The sequence below is a fragment of the Lactuca virosa genome, chromosome 8 (genome assembly GCF_052849685.1).
Source record: "Lactuca virosa cultivar CGN04683 chromosome 8, Lactuca_virosa_CGN04683_v6, whole genome shotgun sequence".
NCBI lineage: Eukaryota > Viridiplantae > Streptophyta > Magnoliopsida > Asterales > Asteraceae > Lactuca > Lactuca virosa.
In genome coordinates, this window is record NC_136433.1 from 92,377,729 (window position 1) to 92,399,141 (window position 21,413).

At 34.1% G+C, this 21,413-nt stretch overlaps 1 protein-coding gene, 2 long non-coding RNA genes and 2 pseudogenes across 4 annotated transcripts; 4 read left to right on the forward strand and 1 right to left on the reverse strand.

Annotated features, from left to right (window-relative positions):
* Nucleotides 1–6,488: 6,488 nt before the first annotated feature.
* Nucleotides 6,489–7,466, forward strand: LOC145133071 (zinc metalloproteinase aureolysin). The gene is made up of 2 exons (XM_079068011.1): nucleotides 6,489–6,677; nucleotides 7,057–7,466. Exons 1-2 carry the CDS (start codon nucleotides 6,622–6,624, stop codon nucleotides 7,244–7,246), a joined length of 246 nt encoding a protein of 81 aa, XP_078924137.1. The 5' UTR covers nucleotides 6,489–6,621; the 3' UTR covers nucleotides 7,247–7,466.
* Nucleotides 7,467–7,598: 132 nt separating this feature from the next.
* Nucleotides 7,599–7,889, reverse strand: LOC145130630 (monothiol glutaredoxin-S2 pseudogene; annotated as a pseudogene).
* A 2,765-nt stretch (nucleotides 7,890–10,654) lies between these two features.
* LOC145128250 (uncharacterized) lies at nucleotides 10,655–11,719 on the forward strand. Its single transcript, XR_013716771.1, has 3 exons — nucleotides 10,655–10,836; nucleotides 11,424–11,511; nucleotides 11,653–11,719. It is a non-coding gene; the product is annotated as an uncharacterized LOC145128250 (long non-coding RNA).
* A 61-nt stretch (nucleotides 11,720–11,780) lies between these two features.
* LOC145134522 (uncharacterized) lies at nucleotides 11,781–14,126 on the forward strand. 2 transcript variants are annotated; one of them, XR_013719193.1, is made up of 7 exons: nucleotides 11,781–11,891; nucleotides 11,982–12,106; nucleotides 12,270–12,319; nucleotides 12,463–12,556; nucleotides 12,760–12,799; nucleotides 13,071–13,119; nucleotides 13,961–14,126. It is a non-coding gene; the product is annotated as an uncharacterized LOC145134522 (long non-coding RNA). The 2 variants fall into 2 exon arrangements; XR_013719194.1 differs by lacking the exon at nucleotides 12,760–12,799.
* A 5,471-nt stretch (nucleotides 14,127–19,597) lies between these two features.
* LOC145133674 (glutaredoxin-C11 pseudogene) lies at nucleotides 19,598–20,056 on the forward strand (annotated as a pseudogene).
* The last annotated feature ends 1,357 nt before the right edge of the window (nucleotides 20,057–21,413 follow it).

A 21,413-nucleotide genomic window follows, 5' to 3' on the forward strand; every position in this document is an offset into this window, starting at 1 on the left:
TTTCCAGGAGCAGACATCTGCAAAAGAAAATAGTTTTGGTTAGATTTCAGGATACCTCAATATAATAACCCAAAGATATAATATTAAGGTTAGGATCCAACTATGAGGATTTACAACATAGAAATGAGATGCCGAGATCCAAGTGTAAATTTTATAAAGGTAGGTGAATGACGATTCACCAATTCCACCATTGGACGAAATGAAATGAAGTGAAATTCATAATTCTTTCGAGATACATTGAAACTATTCAGTGACATGTTTTAATCTCGGATTATTCTCTTATATTTGTGACTGGGATGCCGAGGATCACAAACAAGATGTGAATAATCATGCAAATATGCTTGGTAACCTCATTGTCTTTTATCATATCTGTTGATGTGTCGGTAAACCACACACGCTCCATCAACAATGATAATTATGAGATACCCATTACGACTCTTTATTAGTCCTAATTAGTGTGTCGGTTAACCACACACGCTCCACTAACGACTTATAACGTGTAATGTGCAATTTCATGGGTTAGCATACTATTCACATTTTTTTCCTAAAGTAACTAGATTTTGTAAAAATAATGTTCTAGTACTTTATTACTAGCATTATGCTTTTAATGAGATTAACTTGTCCTATCAAATCCGTTCTACTAACGATCCTCCACTAATCAAGGAAGCGGTGGGTGAGACTGGACACCCATTCAACCGCCATTTTATAGGCAGTTTCCTTATACCCCCTTATAGACTAGCTTCGTGAATGAGGTATACTAGCGATTCGACTGACCAATTCTTATACATATATAATATTTAACTTTTAATTATAATATATATAAGGTGTGTTTTAATTTTTTTTAAAACTTTAAGGTTTATATAAATTTTCGAAAATTAAACTATTAATTTCAAATTTAAAATAAACCAAAAACTAGATTTAATAATTATCTATCAATTAAATTTTAATTAATTTATTAAATCTTGTGAGGATTATCTAATTAAATTAAACAAATAATTTAATCCTAATCCTTAATCCTCTAGATTTCGAAAATTTAGGGTATAGGCTAATTTCCTTATTTATCAATTATCCAATTAATCCAATTAAGTAACAATTATCCAAACAAGGAACCCTAAAACCCTAAGGCTTTTTCGAAATCAAGGGAGGGATGCTAGGGTTTTTTAAAACCCTAACCCTAAAAACGAAAACTTTGGCCTTTAGGGTTTAATAGTTATAAACCCTAATTTGCAATTCAACTATTATAACAATTCAATTTAAAATAAAACCAATGGCTCTGATACCACTGATGAGTTTTAGGTAAAACAAATAAACTAGAAAACAATTTCTAAGTTCACATACAACCTACTTTGGATTTATGTTTTAACTATTGAACATATAACTTTGAATTGCAAAAACAAGAACCCTAAGAGAAGAGGCTATTTTTGAAAATAACTAATTAGGGTTTTAGAATGACATACCTTTCAATTGTTAAAGTAAACAATTGATAATCCTTTTGATCTTGATCTTCTTGGAAGCCTAGCACCACAATTGTAATGCCTCTAATGGAATCACACCCAAGAGCTGGCAAGAAGGAAACTATATATATATGTATATATATATATATATATATATATATATATATATATATATATATATAGAGAGAGAGAGAGAGGGGTATGCAAATTCGGCCTAGGGTTTCTTCAAGAAGGAGTGGCTGAATTTAGGAGCTATAAGGCTCCTTATATAGTTGAGGCAACTAAGGTTTAAGGGATAACCCTAACGTTCCTTTGCTTAAGGCCCAATCTAATCCAGAAGCCTTATCCAAGGCCTTTGGACGAAATCATTAGGGTTTTCCCTAAGAATTTCGTCCATCCCCTCCAAGGGGGTTCTGGAATGTTCCTTCTAACTATTTAATAATTGCAAACTAGTCCTTGTACTTTATAATTAATACAATTAACCCCAAAATTAATTCCAATTAATTTCTGGTTAACTATTAATTAAATATTATGATTTATAATTAATATATTATTTTCATAACACATTAATAAATCATTTAAATTAATTTATTAATCTTATAATAAATCAATTTCTCTCCTTTCATAATTTCCTTGTCCAATTGCTAGGTTTGAGGGCAACCCAAAAGGACTGTGCTACTATCAATTCAAGTACATACAATTTATAGTTATGGGCTTAGACACCTAATCCAACAGTTGGTTAGTGGATTAGGGGTAAGCCCGAGTGCTGTTGTTGGTTAGTGGATCGGGGGTGAGCCCGAGTGTTGCCAGTGGCTAGCTAAGCAGGGCTGTTAAAGTCGAGTAGGAGCATGGTCTAGCTTAGTATGTGACCAGTTGGTTTTCGTTGTGATGGTGCACTTATGTGCGGGATTAGCATAACGGAGTTTGGTCGAGAACATTTTGGGCGGATCAAATTTGCGGATTTTCGGTCAGTTTGGTTGACATGAGGGTTGCGTCAGGTTCCAAATAGGGAAGGGGTTATTTCTGTCATAACTTAAGGGGATTGCGTGGAAACGCTTTTTTCAGGTCGCATGGTATCACCAAAATTTTTGGGCTGGAAGTATTGTCGAGGGATGGTCGAGTGCTGAAGATGCTACAACAAAGATGAATCAGATCTTGGAGTCAGGTTTGAAGGCCCTATTCAAGGGGTTACATCGAGAAGTGGAAGTGAGAACTGATTTCGAGGACGAAATCTAATTTAAGTGGGGGAGAATTGTAACATCCTGTTTCTGGTCATTTCTTAATTTAGGGCCGTGGGCCAAAATCCGATTGTGTGAAGGCTTTGGGCCTTAAGGGGGTAAAGTTAGGTACTTTAGGAGGTGATAATAATGGTTGTGAAATATAAACCCTTGAATTGTGTTCTGGGACAAAGGGTAGAAAAGGGAAAAGTCATAGACCGGGTTCTTGAATGAATTACAGATTTTAGTTCGAGACGTTTTTAGTCCAAGATATCTAGATAATATTGTGGGGGCTCATGAATACCTTTCCGTACATATAAAGAACGCCAAAATTGGAGTTGAAACGAAGAAGTTATGGTAGTTTGAAAGTGTGTTAAATTTGGAATGAGGGTGGTACGCTGGGCGTACCAACATCTCAAAGTTGCGCGTTCAAGAACATACGCAGGGTGTACCATTTGGTATGCAGGGCATACATGATCAAAACCCAAACCTTAAATCTGGGGTTTTGACCCCTATTTAAGATCCTTAACTCCTCTAAACCTCTTCCATTCTCAACCTCCATCTATCCAACATCCTCCCTTGAAACCTAACCATAGTTTGAGCCTTGTGTGCTAAAGAGTGTGCTTTTTGGTACCTTTTAAGGAAAATAGGGTGGTGATAGTGCTTGGAAGCTTGAAGCAACTTTAGATCTGGAAGTTCTTCTCCCCCGTTCATCTCCAGAAGGTATAAAGCTTGTACCTTTATGCCTCCATTGATAGATCTAGCTTAGGTGTTAAAGTTATGTCCTTTTTGTCCCAAAAATTGGTCCATTTGAGTGTGGGTTGTTCCATATCTTGTGAGGTGCATTTCCAGGTGTATATGAGCGTGTTAATTCATAAAAATGCAATCTTGATATTTTCCTTCCATTCATGCATGTGTTATGAAGCTTAGAATCTTATGATAAGTTAGGGTCTTGTATTTGGACTCTTCCTAGCCATGCAAAATCATAAAGTTGAAAACTTTATGATTTAGGATGCTAATTTGGACTTAGAACTGAGCTTTGAACAAAAGGTCTTAAGGGATAAAGTGCTTAATTGAATGTTAGAATTAGCTAGCATACATTGGGCGTACCTGGGAGTATGATTGGCATACTAGGCTTGAATCGCGTACGGTGGGCGTAGGTTGCAGTACGCGAGACATACTCAGCCTGCCTTGGATTTTGACTTCCGTTGACTTTGGGTCAAACTTGATGGTTTTGGACTATTGATTATGATTTTAACTGGTTTTAGTGATTAGGGGATTCACGGGAGCAAGCAGTGCAGAAAGGGAAGCGTGACTCAGTATTTCGGGGTTCTTCATTTGAGGTGAGTTTCTCCTCACTGTACCTGTGGGTCGAAGGCACCGATGCCGACCCACTAGCTTTGATTGTCATTTATTAGGAGGATGCCCTAGGGATTATATGTAGTCACGTAGGATAGACTGAGGACTCTTGATCTAGGCTTTCCTGCATGTTCCATGTTTGGTTGTGGCTCTAGAGTAGGATCATCTGTCCTGGTGGCTATCTCACATCTAGTTACATATGGTTACACATTCCTTGCTGATTTGGTCACATATCCTTATGTATAGGATGATGTTATCTTGTAGTGGTCTGCTATATATATATATATATATATATATATATATATATATATATATATATATATATATATATATATATATCCTAGTGGTATATTGGTTAGAGTACCAGTAGGCAGGTTATCGTCTAGTGGAGTGTCCTAGGGACTGTACGTTGTCATGTAGGATAGCTTGAGAACTCCTGATCTAGGCTTTGTTGCATGTTCCTTATTTGGTTGTGGCTCTAGAGTAGGATCATCTGATCGGGTGACTATCTCACCTCTAGTTACTTATGGTTACGTATTCCATAGAGGTTAGCTGGTAGCGAAGTAGTGTGCTGTGAGAGATCTAATAGGTGGTAGTGAACTGTATGATTGATATTGTCTGTATTATGTGCCTACTTGATCCTTGTTTCTTTATATGTCGACATATGGTGGTGGTTGAGGTTGAGGCGGTCCTACCATGTGTTGTATGCCAAGATAGCCGGCTGCAAGTCGTAGGTACGGAGGCTCGAGATGAACGGTTGGGTTGAGGCGGTATGCCAACACACCATGGGTATTCTAGTCCGATGACTGATTGGACCCGTTGTGTGTTGGCATTCCAGTCCGGAGACTGATTAGGACAGGGTAATCCAATCCGATGATTGTGGACCTGATATGCATGCTAGTATGTTTGTTGTATGGGGTATTTTGGGGAAAAATCACTAAGCTTTGTGCTTACCCAGTTGTTTATGTTTCAGGTTCTATTAGTGATCGTAGGAAGACGAAGGCGTGACCGTACACATGCATCAACAACATTGAGGATTCCGCTTTATTTATATTACTCCGATTTTCGATAAATGTAATTCGGAATAAATGGTTTTTCTTAAAATGGTTTTATAACTGGGAAGTTTTACCTTAATAAAAATGAAAATTTTTTGTTGTGAAAATAGGACGTTACAAATTGAGATAACTCAGCATCGGAAGCAAATTCGTGTGTTGGCAACACTATCTTTTAAATAGTATTTTTGTTTAGAACAAACACCTTCGAAGGTGGTCCACAATTTGGTGAAATTCCGAAGACATTTTGTCTTGCTTTGCAAACGATAATGCGTTACCCCTTCTACCACCTCCTTATTGAAGCTCCTAGAATTTGTACTTCGATCTTCTTTAAAGAGAAACTTTCAAAAAGGTGATTTTTTTTTTGGTAAAATCTACCATATATATAAATTAAAATGATGATTTTTGGGCTTGGGCTTGGGCTGAATTCAAGTATAAATTAAGTGCAAAAAGTTTTAATGGGAAAATCTATCATTTATGTACACATTTATTTGTTGTTTTTTTATTTTTTTATATACGATTTACCGTTAAATTCATACTTGTTGTTTAAGAAATACCATTTTGACAAGCTATTACAAATCTAGTTTGTTTATGTGTTCAAAAACACAATTAAACTTATATTTATTGTTCAAAAAACACCATGAAATTTACATTTTTGTATACGATTTACCATGAAACTTATAATTTCGTACACAATTTACCATGAAACTAACTTTTGTAAATATTTAGTCGCTTTCATCCTTTTCGACCATTATGTATTTTTCAATCATCTTATTTGGCCAACATAATTCAAAAGAAGAAAGAAAAAACATTAGTCTTACCCCGTTCAATTTTCAAAACACATTACAAAGTGCTCGGTCTCCTCATTCTCTTCTCCGATGAAAACTCCCTCACACTCTTTACTACCACCGACATCCCTATGCTGTCACTCACACATTTCCGTCTCTTTCTACTTTGCGAAAACTACCATACCTCTACATCCATCTCTCAATCTTTTTGAATCATGCGCCACTCGTAACCGCAACCGTTCAATGATGCAACTTTACTGTTGGAGTATGAAACTGAATTTATTGGAGGTTTGAATGTAAGTTTGAATCGATTTTGCTGCATGTTGAAATTGATTTTAAATTAGTTATTTGATGGTAGTGGTGAATTGTGGTGATGGTTGTTTGTGGTGGCAAATGATGATGAAAGATGGCGTTTTGTGACCGGTGGTGGTAGGATTGGATGATGTTAGCTAAAGTAAACAATTACGACATAAATCGATGGTAACTGGTATAAAAAAAGTTAATTATCAATCGTATATAAAAAACAATAACCTGCACCTGGTTAAACTTGTAAAAATTAATGATAAATCCTATTAAAAAATGATTAAAATACATAATAATAAAAATTAGTACCCACAAAACTCATTTTCCCCTTTTCAATTTCAACGTTCGATCAGCAAGTTCTAAGGGCGGTGGTTCTCGTTACCAGTTCTTCGTTAAATTTCTCATTTGGTATCGTTTATAATTCGGACTGCACTTTTAAATTCACGATATGCGGATCTCTTTAAGCAGACTGGGAAGCTCGCTTCCGTTCTCCAGATTCTTTAGGTACTCCGTCGCTCCAACATGTATGTTTTACTCTGTGTCGATCAATTTTCTGTTTTCTTGAATTACTGTTTCTTTATTGCTGTAAATCTGCCTCATTTTGATTCTTACTTTCCGAATTGGCGAGGTGTTAATAAATTTGCACACGTTAATTTGGAGGTTTTCGGGCGACCTACTGCTTGGGGGATTACATTCATCTTATGTTTTTCAAAGTAGTTTATTAGGGTTTGTTTTCATTTCAATATGCAAAAGCTAAATAGGAGTCCTTTGCATTCTGTTGTACCATAATCGGATGCAGTTTTAATGAAGAAGATAAGAACAATTATGTATGATTAAATTTGATTGCTGATGTGTGATGTGGTTTTGAAATCTATTATTATAGGCAGGTTGAGCATGAGATGGAGACTGTGGTCAAAGTACTCCAACCTGGACCTTTAGGAATTATAGAGCACAAGTTTTCTGCTGAGGAGATTGCAAAAGCCAATTCTACTGTTAAGAAAGCAGTAGAGAATTGGAAGAGGAATGCAATCATAGAAAGAAATAGGCCTCTTTTGAAAGATTATATCAATTAAAGACATATCATTTGTTCATATTTTCTGATGCAAAGAATAATTGTGGACAATAGTAAGCTCTCATCATCCTTTATTCTGCCTGTAGATGATTCTTGCTACCAATGCTCAGTTGCATGTCTTTATTATTATGCTTTCTAATCACTGTTGTTCATTGTTTATACTGATTGATTGAAAGATTATGTAAGGCCTGAAATGAAATTGACATGGATACATTTCTGAATGTTCTTGATACATATAGCAATTAGGAACACAGTAGAGAGATTTTATAGGCTAACATCTGCGAAAACACCCCCATATATAATAGTTTCTGACATTGTAAACAAGACACTGTTACTTCATATAGCAATTACCCTTAACTTTTCAGTACATGGGCTAGTTTCCCTTTGAGATGGAGTGACATGATCTCATTTGAACCGCCTAATAGTTGTTGCCCTATAAACACAACTGGTACACTTGGCTTACATCCTAGTGCTTTCAGCTCATCTTCCAGTTGCTTCCCATTAGGATGTTCATCTAGCTCATAAACCACAGGATTTGACCCAAAGCTATTAATCAAAGATTTAATGGTGTGACACATGCAACAAGAAGTTTTACTGAATATAACCACAGGCTTTTCAGCAACCACCCTTGTCACCATGGCCATTATCTTCAAGAAAACACTTGACACAAGCCTTAATCACAAATCACAACTTTATATAAAGATTTTTAAAAAAACATTTGTTACATCGAATTTGATGAACATGATAGAAAGAATATGGTTCGGTTGGTTAATGATTATTCTTGGCTTTGTTAAGATGGGATGCTTGGTAGTGTACACACGGTTAGTTAATGGTGCATTTCTTTTTGTAAAGTTGTGAAAATGTGGAGGAATGTTTATTGGTACATAAGAGAGAATGAGGGGCTGCTTCTTTTTCCCATATAGTCATCTATGGGTAAAATAAATTGAATGAATGAGTAATGGATAAAATGTCAGTCTATATATGGACCGAATAAACCATCTAATGAGACTAAATCATCATTTACTATACATTCCTCTCCATAAAACAAATTCTACAACATTCATCAATATCAACAATATTAATAAATTTTAACACGAGGAGTTGGAGGAAAAGAAGGAGAGATATGTAAAGAGTTATTGTCTTAATAAACTAAGCCAAACCTTTTTTTTGGCTTAACCTACTAACGTTCTGTTTGACGAGTTAGCTGAAAAGCTAGCTTCTAATTTATAAGCTACTTTTGTGGTTTCACCAAACACTAAATTACAATAAACTAAAAAAAGAAGCTAGTTTATGCATTCCAAACATAGTTTGTGTTTGGAGCATCGCAATTAGCTGATAAACTAGTTTATATCTCGAACTTTTTGAACTTTAATGTATAGCCAAAAAGTAACTTGCTATTAAAAAAAAAAAACTACTTAAACTAGTTTTTCATGTCCGCCCAAAAAACAACAACTAGTTTTTAACTAGCAAGTAGCTTTTCAGCTAGTACGTCTAGGGGTGTTCAGGGGCGAAGCTTGAACAATTAATTTGGGGGCCGAAACTGTAAAAAAAATTCAGCAAATAAACACCAAAAATACAACGAAGAAGAATTACAAACTTCCGGTCACTATTTTCAATAATTTATCTTTCTATTTAAACCAACAGACGACAAAATCATCTAAACTTCCATTTTTAATTCTTTAATTTTTATAAAATAGTAACACTTTTGCTTATTCAAAAATTTTATCAATTTGTTTATTGGGAAGGCAAGAAAATAGGTGAGTATTTGATAAAAAAACCAATAATGAGACTAGTCAATATGAAGGCAAGAGTTTGTTGTTACCATTTTTCTCTTCTTCTGTAACCTCATTTCCTAAATCATACTTGTTTTCCTTTTTGTGCCCATCTTCTCTCACACTTTCTTTTCTATTCTCTATTCTTTCTTTTCTTTTCTCTTTCTAGCTACAATTTCTTCTCTTTTCTATTCTTTATTTTCTTTTTCTATTTCTAGCTGCTCGTGGTTTCTAAGTTTTTACACACACATTTAGATTGCATCTTGCTTGAATGAACCAACAATTTAACTAACAATGTGTGTCCAAGAACAAGCTAATCATTTATTTAAAGCAAGTAATTGAGTATAGCAAGCATAATCACATATCAAGAATTGAGATACAAATCAGTGAAACTTAATCAGAGGAGCTAAGATAATGGTTTACTGCTGGTCCGATGGAGAAGAGAGAAGAGAGAAATTGAGAGAACACTAAACATACCTGATTGATTCCAGTGCAAAGGTGAGAGGTGGAGCTATCAACGATGATTGGGAGGTACCGAGGTGGATAGGTTTTCCAGCAAACAACGAATGATGGAGCGACTGAGCGAGGGTTAGAAGTGTAGATGCCTCGATGGCTTTGGTTCGAAGAGGGGGGGGGGGGGGAGCCCAAACATTTTCTTTTTATGGGCTTAATTTGAGTAACATTTCCTGGGTTATAACTAGTTCTTATAAAAAAATCAGGGAGGGGGGGGGGGCATAGCCCCTCCTGGCCCTAATGATCCTCCGCCTCTGGGGGTGCTCATGAGACGATTCAGTTTGGATAATAATAAAATTGTGAACCATGACCAAAGGGCGGGTACCTCATGTGCACTAACCGAAACTGAACCAAATTGACAAAAACACCGAACTGTATAAAGACGAGTAACCACGGTTCGGTTCACGAATACCCATTAAAATATAAAAAATCAAATTAAAAAAAACATAATGAAGTTCAAATATCACATACATTATAATTGGTATAATATATAATAATAATAAAATATAACAAGAAAACCTGATGAACTCCCAAAGAAGAGAAGCAAATGAAAAGCTTTCATAAAAATTCTCGTAGAATCGAGAATGAAGTTTTCATTATGTACATGCCAGATTATAAATTAGTAATTGCATCCAATTTCCCTACCTCCTCAACGTTCTTGACAGCCCATCTTTGTCTCAGTAGAGTCTTTCAGTGGCATGTTTCGGTCCTCTTCCCCATTACTTAGAAAAAGTGAGCCACTGGTTCAGGTACAAGATACTATCATTACCGTCTGGACAATTAGACATCCAACCCGTAATCGCAACGACCCAATTGCAAGAGCGGAAATTGGAATTGCGATATGAATTTTTGTTTCGGCTATCGGGTTCACGGATTAATGGAAACAATACTCATGAAATACTTTTTTTTACTTTATATATATATATATATATATATATATATATATATATATATATATATATTATATTATTAAACATATTGACTATTTCTTGAAAATTAAGAGGTACACCTGTTATAACACTATTTACAAATCTATTAAGCCTAACGAAAACGTATATTCTCCCGCCCCTATGTTTAAACGTAGAAAACCCTAATATCATCTACAAACCATCGTTTCTCCCAAATCTCTTCTGTCTCTCTACTTGCTCTCTTGAATCTTCAGCAGGCCTCCGTTACCACCACCCTCATGACGTCGTCGCTACAACCCAGAAGTATGTCACCGACCACCCTGTTCTTCTCTCTCAACTAGATGATCGCCCCCTGGAAGTCCACATTTTCTGCCACCGCCCTTCACCACCCCGATCTGGTACCATCTCCCCCTATATTTTACAATATTTCACAACCATCACCATCACTCCAAAACCCTAGATCTCATATGCAGTGTTACAATCGCCGCCGTCATCCACAGTCAACACCAGAACCGTTGCAATGCTGTCCCCACCATACGCCACCACCATCGCACGCTTCTCTCCACGAATCATAAAAACCCTGAATTTGAACTTCTTCACCCCTGCATACCACCAAACATACATTCAACGTCTCTTCCTCCCTCTCTCTCTCTCTCTCTCTCGGTATTGTTGTTTCTTCTTCTCGATTTCAGGTACAACATCGATGTACCTGGTATGATTTTGTTTTCATTTGTAGGGTTATTGGATCACAATTTAAAGAGTTAGTCTGTCTCTTGTATATATATTATCCATAAAACACACGGAAATACAATGACAGGTCTCTCTGTACTCATACACACAAACACGAACAAATGAAGGTTGATTTCTGGTTCTTTTTGTCAATAGTTATGGAACTCCAGAAACCCTTGTTGTCGACCTTACAAGGACAAAGCAGTTTAACTAAAGAGGAACTAATTCTATGTTTTTCGTGTTGAAATTTTGATAGGTTTGAAGGGAGAAGAAAAGGAACCAGAGACGCCTACTGATTGTAATTAATTTTTCGTTTTTTCTGCAGCGAAACCCAGATCTGAAAGGTGAGTTTTGTTTTGAAAAGGTCACTTTCATCCTCTTATTTCATTTGATTTGGGTTTTATTTTGGTTTTGTAATTTTTAATAGATGAGAAATCATTGTTTTTCCTATTAATGTGCCTTTAACAGCCACATGTTTCTTGCAGGTTTTGGTATGATTTGAAGACGGTTATCACAAAAAAAGGAAGATGCTTGAGGTAAGTTTTTAAGGAGTTAGTAATCTTGATTATTCTTCTCTTTGTTTATTTATTCTGGCATTTTCAAGCTTTTAAGGTCATCTTTGGTACTCAACTTCTCTGCCAATTGAGGTATCTTTCTACAAGTATATGTGTTCATTAATAAATCCAGGAAAAAGAGCTCGATGTTCAATCTGGTCGGCATCTAGGTTAAGCTATTTGACTTATTTTTCTGAATTTCCATCACCCCCTCTTCACGTTTCTCACTTAACTTTCTCTCTCCCATTTAACGCATATAGATCCGCAGGGGAGCAATGATGATCCTCTATTCTTCTTTACATTCATCAACAATCCACTCATCTCTCCGCTAACCAAGTCCTACCATGGATGCAACTAGCTCCTTCCCCCTTCCCCTATGTTTAAGGTACATTGATTTATATTTTCTGATTTAGTTTTTAAATCGATTTTTTTCCCATTCTTGATTTTTGATTTACATGTGGTTTTTTATTCTGATTAAAATAAATACAATTTGTGGGTTTATATTTAATTGTATGTGTGTATGTGTGTGTTTAACTTTGTGTTTATAGGAACAATGTCTCAGGCCATAAAATGAAGCTACTTAAAGCAAAATGTGTAGGTGCGGTTAATTTCACCAGTTCTGCAATCAGACATACACATATTTGTTATGGATTTGTTTTGAATTTTTCAGGTTTTCGATTTTGACTAACTGTTCAACAATTGTAATACATTTTTTACAAATTTTTGGTTCTTGATTTGCAGGTTTTAACTGATTCAGGTACCACAACAGTATCAAAAGAAACCATCACCAATCTTCACTACAACCTATTCGATCCATAACAATAACATTCCATGGGTAAGCATCCTACGTGAATTTGTGTAGTGTGCTGCTAAAAAACTCAATAATTTGTCTTTTTGTTTGACATTTTTGTTTGGTAAGTCCCGATAAATTATTTATTAGCTTATTAGATGTCATTTTGTTTTTAACATATTGGAAGCTATCGATCTTGAGTTTTTGATCAGTTTTTTTTTTTTTTTTTTTTTTTTTTTTTTTTGTAGTAAAAGGTTAAAATTTGTAGGCAAAGAGTTAGCAAAGCAGGTATTATGGCTGACTTTCATGGTGACATTATGCATTTATTTTAATCACATTTTTGTATTTTTCAAGAAAAAAAATTTCAATTTTGACAAAAAAATCTATGTTTTAATTTGGTGGGTTTATAAACAAACCAACAACAAATGGTGTTGCTATGACATCCATGATTCATTTGATCTGCAACATGCTTATTACACTTTTGGTATAATATTAAACATATTTGGTTATGTTTGTATCAATGGATTAATTATAACCAAAAAATAATTATTCTTGACAGGATCATTTAATGATGTCCGAGCTAATCCTTGCCTCCTTGGTACTTCCAGGTATGATTCAATTTCCCCATATGTTAAGGTTTAATGCAAGAAATTACAGTATACTTTTATTTTATTAAATATAATAATGTACTTTATTTTTTGGGGATTGATTTTCAAGAGTAGAATGTCTTATTCAAATGGAAGTGAATTTTTTGATAAGTGGAAGTAAGTTGTTTTATCTTGCCATTAGCAATTTTTGTACTTGATGCATTGCATTTAGCCATTTTTGGATCAAATGCCAGAAATAGCTACATTTTTTGTCAAATATAACAATATACTTTCATTTTTGTTTTTATAGATTTTCCAAAGTAGAATGTCTGAGGTAAATGAAAGTAGATTTCTTCAGATGTTTGTGTTGTTGTTGCTATGTGTGTATGTGTAGTATATGAGAGTGTGTTTTGTGTGTGTATGATTGATGTCGTAAACAGTCAAGTATGATGCCATTTTTTGTTTGCCTTTATCATCACTCGCAACGATTAAAGACTTTACATAATGTCATTTTATAGTATGGTATATTAGAACATGGACCAAACAAGCAACACCGTCATTTTGTTTGAAACAAAGACAAAATTACATTTTTTTTATCCATACATTTTGTTTCCTTTATTTTTTAAATATGAATAAAAAATAGCAATTTACAACCATTTATCTGCGTATGTCATTTACATGTTCTTTGTTTATTTTAGTTTGACAGTATTGTCATTTCTATTCTTTAACATCTTACAATCATTTTTTTTAAACTTAAGTTTTCTTATTTAGTCATTGTACTTTGAAACTTAAATTATATTTAACCTTGGAATATACAAAAGAACTAAAGACAAATCGACAATGCTTCAAAATTCTATCATAGGTTACTAATGCTACTTTTGGCGACACTACGGATGATTCTTTGCAAAATGTTTGAAGTTGGCGTGTACCTCAGGACAATGTTTATTTGAAGTTAGTGATTTATGTACATGAAAGTGGAGATTTCGTTTCAGTTTCATGTTATGACATTTCTAATTCAGAAATACCAACGCGAGTATTAATGTAATTAAATATTATTGCCTTTTTTTAGAGAAATGTATTTTGTTCAACAATTCTATGTATTATAAATTAAAGTACTTATAACTTTATGGGTTTTGAGTTTTGGTTTGAATGTAATTAGAAAAGATTTTGTTATCAAACTAAATATTACAATCATATTAACTATATCGTTCCAAAAGTATAACCAAAAACATATAACTAGAAAACATTTTGTTATCAAACTAAATATTAAGTTTTAATTGTGAGTTTTACTCTCAAATGTTTATATATTGTAAATTATTATTTAATAAGAATTCTAATATTTTTCTTTGGAATTGGCAAGTAATTATATAATACACAAATAATTTTCATTTTGTTCATCTATCCTACCATAAATTAAGTCAAGTTAAAATGTTTTTTGATAAGTGAAATAATTGTTTACAATTCTTAATTTAAAAGTGGATGGGAGCCTGATTTATTACATTTAATTTGGAAACAATTTATCAATAGTTCATTATTTTTGTTTTAAAGGCTAAATATTATCATTTTATATAACATAAGATATTGATGGGGTTTACTTATAAAAACCTCGCACAATTTAAATTAATCGGTATTTTCTGTTTAACGGCTATTTGTTTGATTTTTTTTATCTCTTACTGAAAAACAATGTTTTCATGCATCTAGAAATTGTTGTCTTGGTTGCAAAAAGACTAATTTAAATAATTAAAGTAATGGAACCATTACTCATATAACTTTAAGATGTTTTATCTAAAAAAATGAGTATACAACTTTTACGTAAATCCTAACGCTCACCACCACATCTTACTATCATTTGCGTAAAAAAACTAATCTCCTCTGCAGAAATAATGCACACCCGTCGCTTAGCGCGGGTAAACGGCTAGTATATATATATATATATATATATATATATATATATATATATATATATATATATATATATATATATATATCACACCCCCAAACCGGAACGACGGAAACGTTCGGGGGTGGATGACGTCATATGTAGTATCACAACAATTGTATCATAGCAATCATAGTAAACACAATCAAACATTGAATACATATTTGAAAAAGGTTTACATCGGTTTGAAACATAGTTTGTATACATCAAAAGTATAATAAAAAATAGAAAGACGTGACTCTATGCACTCCGTCTTCTCAAAACTCCAGAAGGTACCTGTCTACTGATTTCCTGAGAATACAAGCAGTTTTGAAAGAGTATCAGCATAAAGCTGGTGAGTTCATAAGCTACGTTTTACAGTGAAAACTTGTTGATGCATCTTGTAAAATGTTCGTGAGTTCCCAAGAAAATCTAATATTTTCTTTAGTAAAAGCATGATGTTACCAGTTCCTTTTATGAAAGTTTGTTACGGTATCCTTGGTAGTATATAACATATCAGTTTGTATATTTGGTTACTACTAATGTGTATGATATGATGAAGTTTGTATGGAAGCCTCTGTGTATGAAATGTTCAGTTTGAAGACCCTGGCTACCACCAGTATGTATAGTAGTTTTACTCCAGTGAAATGTATAATAGTTCTATTAATTAAAATAAAGCTAATGAAGAATGAAATCCCGTAAACAAGGTTAGTTTATACTTATTGTGAGTCGTATAACCATGCTTAATATGACCTAGAGACCTTTACAACGTTCTTCATGTGTTGGTTAAATGGCATTTGTCACCCTAGGCGTGCCCGCCTAACTGTAGCTAGCAGTTCAGGTGTGGGATTGTCAATCCCGAATAGATCTATTCACAAATCTCATGCTCTCCCTCCAAGAGACTCTGGTTGTACTATGATAGGATTTAATTAAGTACACCTAAGGGTACAATTTTGAAGTAGAGCCTCACAATGTTGTACAATCTAATTTACATGTAATTCTAAAATGTTTTCTTGTATTAGAATCCGTTGGATGCGGTATACGGTAATAATTATACTTAAATAATTATTAAATGTCATGCCCTTGTAGTAAAGCATACCATAAACTAAATCTGCCATAGTTTATATGTTTAGTGGTGAATAACTCTGAATTCGTAAAAGTTATGTTTTGAAAACCCCAAACTATACCTATTATAGTTTACATGTATATGATGTGAATGTTGAATCTGAAAAACTATGCAATTTTGGTTGTAAGTTGAAAACGTCCCTTATGCTCAACATAGTACAAAAGGGGTAAGATATCTAAATATTTTATACAAATATGATTATCGTTTGTCTGAATCAATTGCATGAGTTTTATACTTGTTAAAAGTCCTTTTGTATTAGTTCACAAAAGAATTTGTGTTTGGCTTGTATCCCTCCCCTGAAAACGTTTAAAAATCGTAAAAGCGTAGGGGTATGAACTCACTTGCAGTGAGTGGTACGAATGAAAGTTCGGTTTGTAGGATGCTAAGTGCCAAGTGAAGACTTGAGCACAACGGATCCTAATAAGCATATATTGGCACGTATATGTATATAATTAGTCTTTATACAACTAATAATGAACGGAAAACACCCTAGGACTTAGAAAACACTTAGATTGAAGTGTTAGAAGCACTAAAGGTTGCATATAGTGGGTGTATGGCCACACAGGGGCGTGTGCGACTACCAGGTGTGCTGCCCATTGTGTGTGCGGCCTGGTGTGTGCGGCCATGGAGTGTGCGGCCGCACACTCCTAGGAAAAATGGTCAAAAACGTTATTCCAAGGTCATATCTTGCATCCCCTAAGTGTCCTTGATCATATGCTAGCATACAACTCGAGTTTGAGGCCCTTAAGCACTAAAATAAGGGGTGTACGGCCACATGGGTGTGTGCGGCCGCACACTCCTTGATGATCATGTTCTGGACGTTTTCTAAGGCTTAAATATAGCAATTAGCATGCAGGAGGAGGGCACTTACGATGTAGAAGCGTTTGGGGGTGTTTGGAGCCCAAGAACTTAGTAGGTGTTCTTGGTGAAACTGAAGAACACTTGAAGATCTACCAAAATGGAGTGATTTCATGGATGAAATTAGTGATTTACACTAGATGGAGTAAGGAATCAACAAATCATAGGAAAGAAACACTTACCACTTGAAGATCTAGCTGAAAAATCGGGAGCTACTTGAGAGAAAACGAGTTCTGGTCTAGGAGGGTGAAAAGGGTTGAATGAAGGCCAAGTCTTAACTTTATAGTCGCGAGTGTGCTGCCAGAGGAGGGGTGTGCGGCCGCACACCCAAGTGTATGGCCGTACACTCCTCATATTGGAGTGTTTGGCCATTTTCGGGTAGGGGTGAACTCGTGGAACCCAAATCTAGACTCTGACTTGAAGATAATAGGTTTAGAACACTCAAATCGACTCAAAACAATGCTAGAAGGTAGCAGAAACGAGTCTGACTTTGATTAATTTGAATAACAGTACAAGATAGAAATTTCGGGTTGTCACAATATATATATATATATATATATATATATATATATATATATATATATATATATATATATATATATATATATATAGTAGGTTCATGTGACACCACTATATTTTGTGAGACGGGGAGACGTAATCATAGCCACTCATTTTGTAGATAAAAAAACATTTTTAAAATGCAAAATAATTGAAATTTTTTTGTCATTTATATTTCAAAAAAAAAAATGTAAACAAAAAATAAAAAAATTACCGTTTTTTTGAAATATCTGTGAAATATTCTAATAGAATAATAGAATATTTTACATATCTGACAAATCTAGTAGAATATTAGAATATTCTAACATTTTAAAAATCACATTAGAATATTTATAGTGTAATATACAATTAGAATATTTCACGTATTTAAAAAAATGGTAATTTTTATTTATTTTAGGTAAATAAAATGACGAAAATAATAATTAAAAAAAGAATTTTTGGATTTTTCCTTTTATTTTCTATTTTAAAATTATTTTTAGATTGCGTCGCACGGTTTCACAAAATTAACATGGTCTCAAATGAACCTATATATATATATATATATATATATATATATATATATATATATATATATATATATATATCAAACGGTTCGGTTCGGATATCCGCGGATACCTAAATATCAAAACCAAAAGCGACCCGTTAATATCCGGTTTTTTCGGTTTCGGTTTTTTTCGGTTACGGTTTTGGATTGGCTGGTTCGACTCGTTTTTTCGGTTTTTTTGCACACCCCTAAGCACGTCAAACATAAGCCGCTTGCCCTTGGCGTGGTGACCATACCCGATGGTCTTAGAGTTTTTTCATATATTCCCTAAATCTAGTCACTTCATGATCATCGATGACGTACCTTTCTTTTTCTTCATACATGTACAACTATAAAAAATCATTGATACATGATGACATGTAAATGTTTAGGTTAGTGATGAATCCCTTTTTGGGCATCTTAAAGGGTGGAGATCATGTAGCCTTTTATGTCCCCCATATCAAGATTCCCAACGTTTTAGTTTAGGAAACCCAAAAAGTGGAAGTTTGGCATATGTAGATGCTTATTTCAGCATCATAGCTAAATTATATATGCATAAATTGATTCTTGTTGTTTAAAGCATCAGATAGGTGGTTATCAGTTCAGATAAGATTAGAAGTATATTTTGATTAATTTATCTGATAAACATCCACCTGTTTGCAGCGCATCGAAGATATCTTCCAGAATTCTTACTAATTAAAATAGCAGAGCATTAAAAAGTATTTTTAAATATCTTTAAAATCCGTTGTAGATTGGTCCAAGGAAGATAATGTAGATAAAGTACATATATATGTATAACCTGGATAAAAAAAAGTGATGAATTGATGATTTTGTCAAGTTTGTGTTGACTTCCTTTACAATTATGTTCTCTTGTTTATATTTTATAATAACTTTTCATCTTGAGTTCGAGAGAAAGTTAGGTAACGATTTTATAATTATATCGTACATGCATAGGTTTGTTAAAAAAACCTTCACATTCCAAATTTCTTTAACAGATTCGAGTTTCTTCCAAAACATTATATGTTCATCTTGATTGTTACTTATCCTGATGACTTGTTGGCTCATTAAAATTGGCCAATGTATCCTTATAAACGAGGCATCATAACTTTACTGCGATTCTTGAATATTATTCGTCATCTACTCATCCATAGATTCTACTCGATAACAACTGAATAACTATAGTTTACATCATTCCATGTCAGCAAGCGGAACATGTTTCCAAAATTTTCCCCTTTGACAATTAACATAGTATTTCTCCACTAAACTAAAGAATATATGCTCCTCCTGTGTCGACTTTTTTATAACACAAATCATCGTTTTCAAACAAATCATCAAACCATGATTTTCCCAATTAAAATATCCAAAAAAACTTATATATATATATATATATATATATATATATATATATATATATATATACAAATTTTCAATGCGTTTAGATTCTCCTTTTCCCCTTAGTGTAAGCCTATATAAGATGCAAAGAAACTTAAAATTTAAACAAGTTAGTGATCTCAGTTGAATTGATTGATAGTTTTTAGCATCATAAATGGATAGGGTGAAAGATTTGGCTTCCAAGAAAGCTGCAGTTGTTTTCACGAAAAGCTCGTGTTGTATGTGCCATAGTATCAAGGCACTATTTTATGATCTTGGTGCAAGTCCTGCGATTCATGAAGTTGATCACGATGCAGATATGGAATGGGCCCTACAGCGGCTTGGTTGTAATCCGACCATCCCTGTAGTGTTTGTAGGTGGTAAATATATAGGTTCAACAAGAGATGTTATTTCTCTTCATGTTGACGGGTCCCTGAAACAAAAGCTCATTGAAGCACGAGCTATATGGTTCTAGAACTCAATATGTGTACTCATCGAGTGCTTTTACTAGGTTTAATGGTGTGTTAGAATGCTGAAGACGAAGTCTAGGAGCCGTTCTTTTTTGTCGGCTTTGTTGACTCTATTGTATTGGAGTCAAACTCCAAACGAGTTTATTTTCGTTTTTGGTTTTCTATATATATCAAATCTCAGTTGTCGTATGACCTTGTGCATTACTACTATCTTTTGTAAATTCTAAGCCAAGTGTTGATGCATCCAACTTAATCTGATCGATAAAATTGGTGCAAATTTAAGTCTTTTGGAATGCAAAAAACCAAAATTTTGTCGCTTGTTATATTTTATGAGTGGAATCCAAACAAATTAAGAATTGAGAACGAAGTCAATATTTTTTATTGTGTAGAAAAAAGAACTTGGCTTTATAACGGTTTGGATTACAATAATAAAACCTAGTCACTTAATGGAGAATACATAAACTACCAATAAATACGGGTATATACAAAAGTAACCCTGAATAAAAACCGACCAAATACACTCTAAAACACACACCTCCTCCCAAACTAAAGTGGGTAATGTGTGATCCAACTTAAGTTTGGAGAAAAGGAATTCAAGACGACCAGGAAAGTGTTCCTTAGTGTAAATATATGCATCTTGATCATCAGTAGTAGAGATTGGTAGAGGTCGAACTGTTTTTCCAAGAACATGATGGTTAACAAAGTGGCAGTCGATCTCAATATGTTTTGTACATTTGTGAAAGACATCATTGTGGTCAATATAAATAGAACTATTGTTATCATACCACACTGACATATGAAGGGCATGAGGTTACACCATGTTGGCTAAGAGCTACCATAGCCAAACTAATACTTGAGTTGTATATGTTAGATCGTGATATTCAACTTATGTATTGCCCGAGCTGTCAGAGATTGTTTCTTACTCCTTTAGGATATGAGAGTATGGCATGAAAAAAATAGTAATCACTAGTAAACCTTATGTCAATCAAGTCACTGTCCCGGTCTGTATCTAAGAATAATTCATAATCAAAGACAAGTCAGACAAAATTTAAAGTCGATGAAGCATAATACTCTTAAGGAACGAAAAAATATGGGGGACAACTTCACAATGACCAAAATAAGAAGTAACATTACTAACTATGAGAATTACATATGTAAGAACTTGATGTTTCACTGTGATCTAAACTAACAAACCAACCAACTATTGTAAGCAGTAAGATCACTAAGAGGGGTACTACACTTTGGAACTAAGTGGTTATTGGGCTCAAGAGGCATAGAGGCTACATTGTGTGCATGTCACTTGACATTTACGTTACTCCCTCGATTACTATTTATCATGTATCACTTAACTTTTGGGCTTTTGGATATCATGATATTTGGTCCTCTAGTCCTCCTGGTCTCAAACTTCATAACTTAACAAGTCCCTACCACTACAAGAAAAACGAGTATTAGTGGCGAGAAAAATTGTCGCTAAAACTCAGCCTTGTCGCC

Coding starts and splice junctions, on each gene's coding strand:
- LOC145133071 (XM_079068011.1), top strand. CDS start 6,622: ATGCGGATCTCTTTAAGCAGACTGGGAAGCTCGCTTCCGTTCTCCAGA. Junction 6,678..7,056: donor CCGTTCTCCAGATTCTTTAG/GTACTCCGTCGC, acceptor CTATTATTATAG/GCAGGTTGAGCATGAGATGG.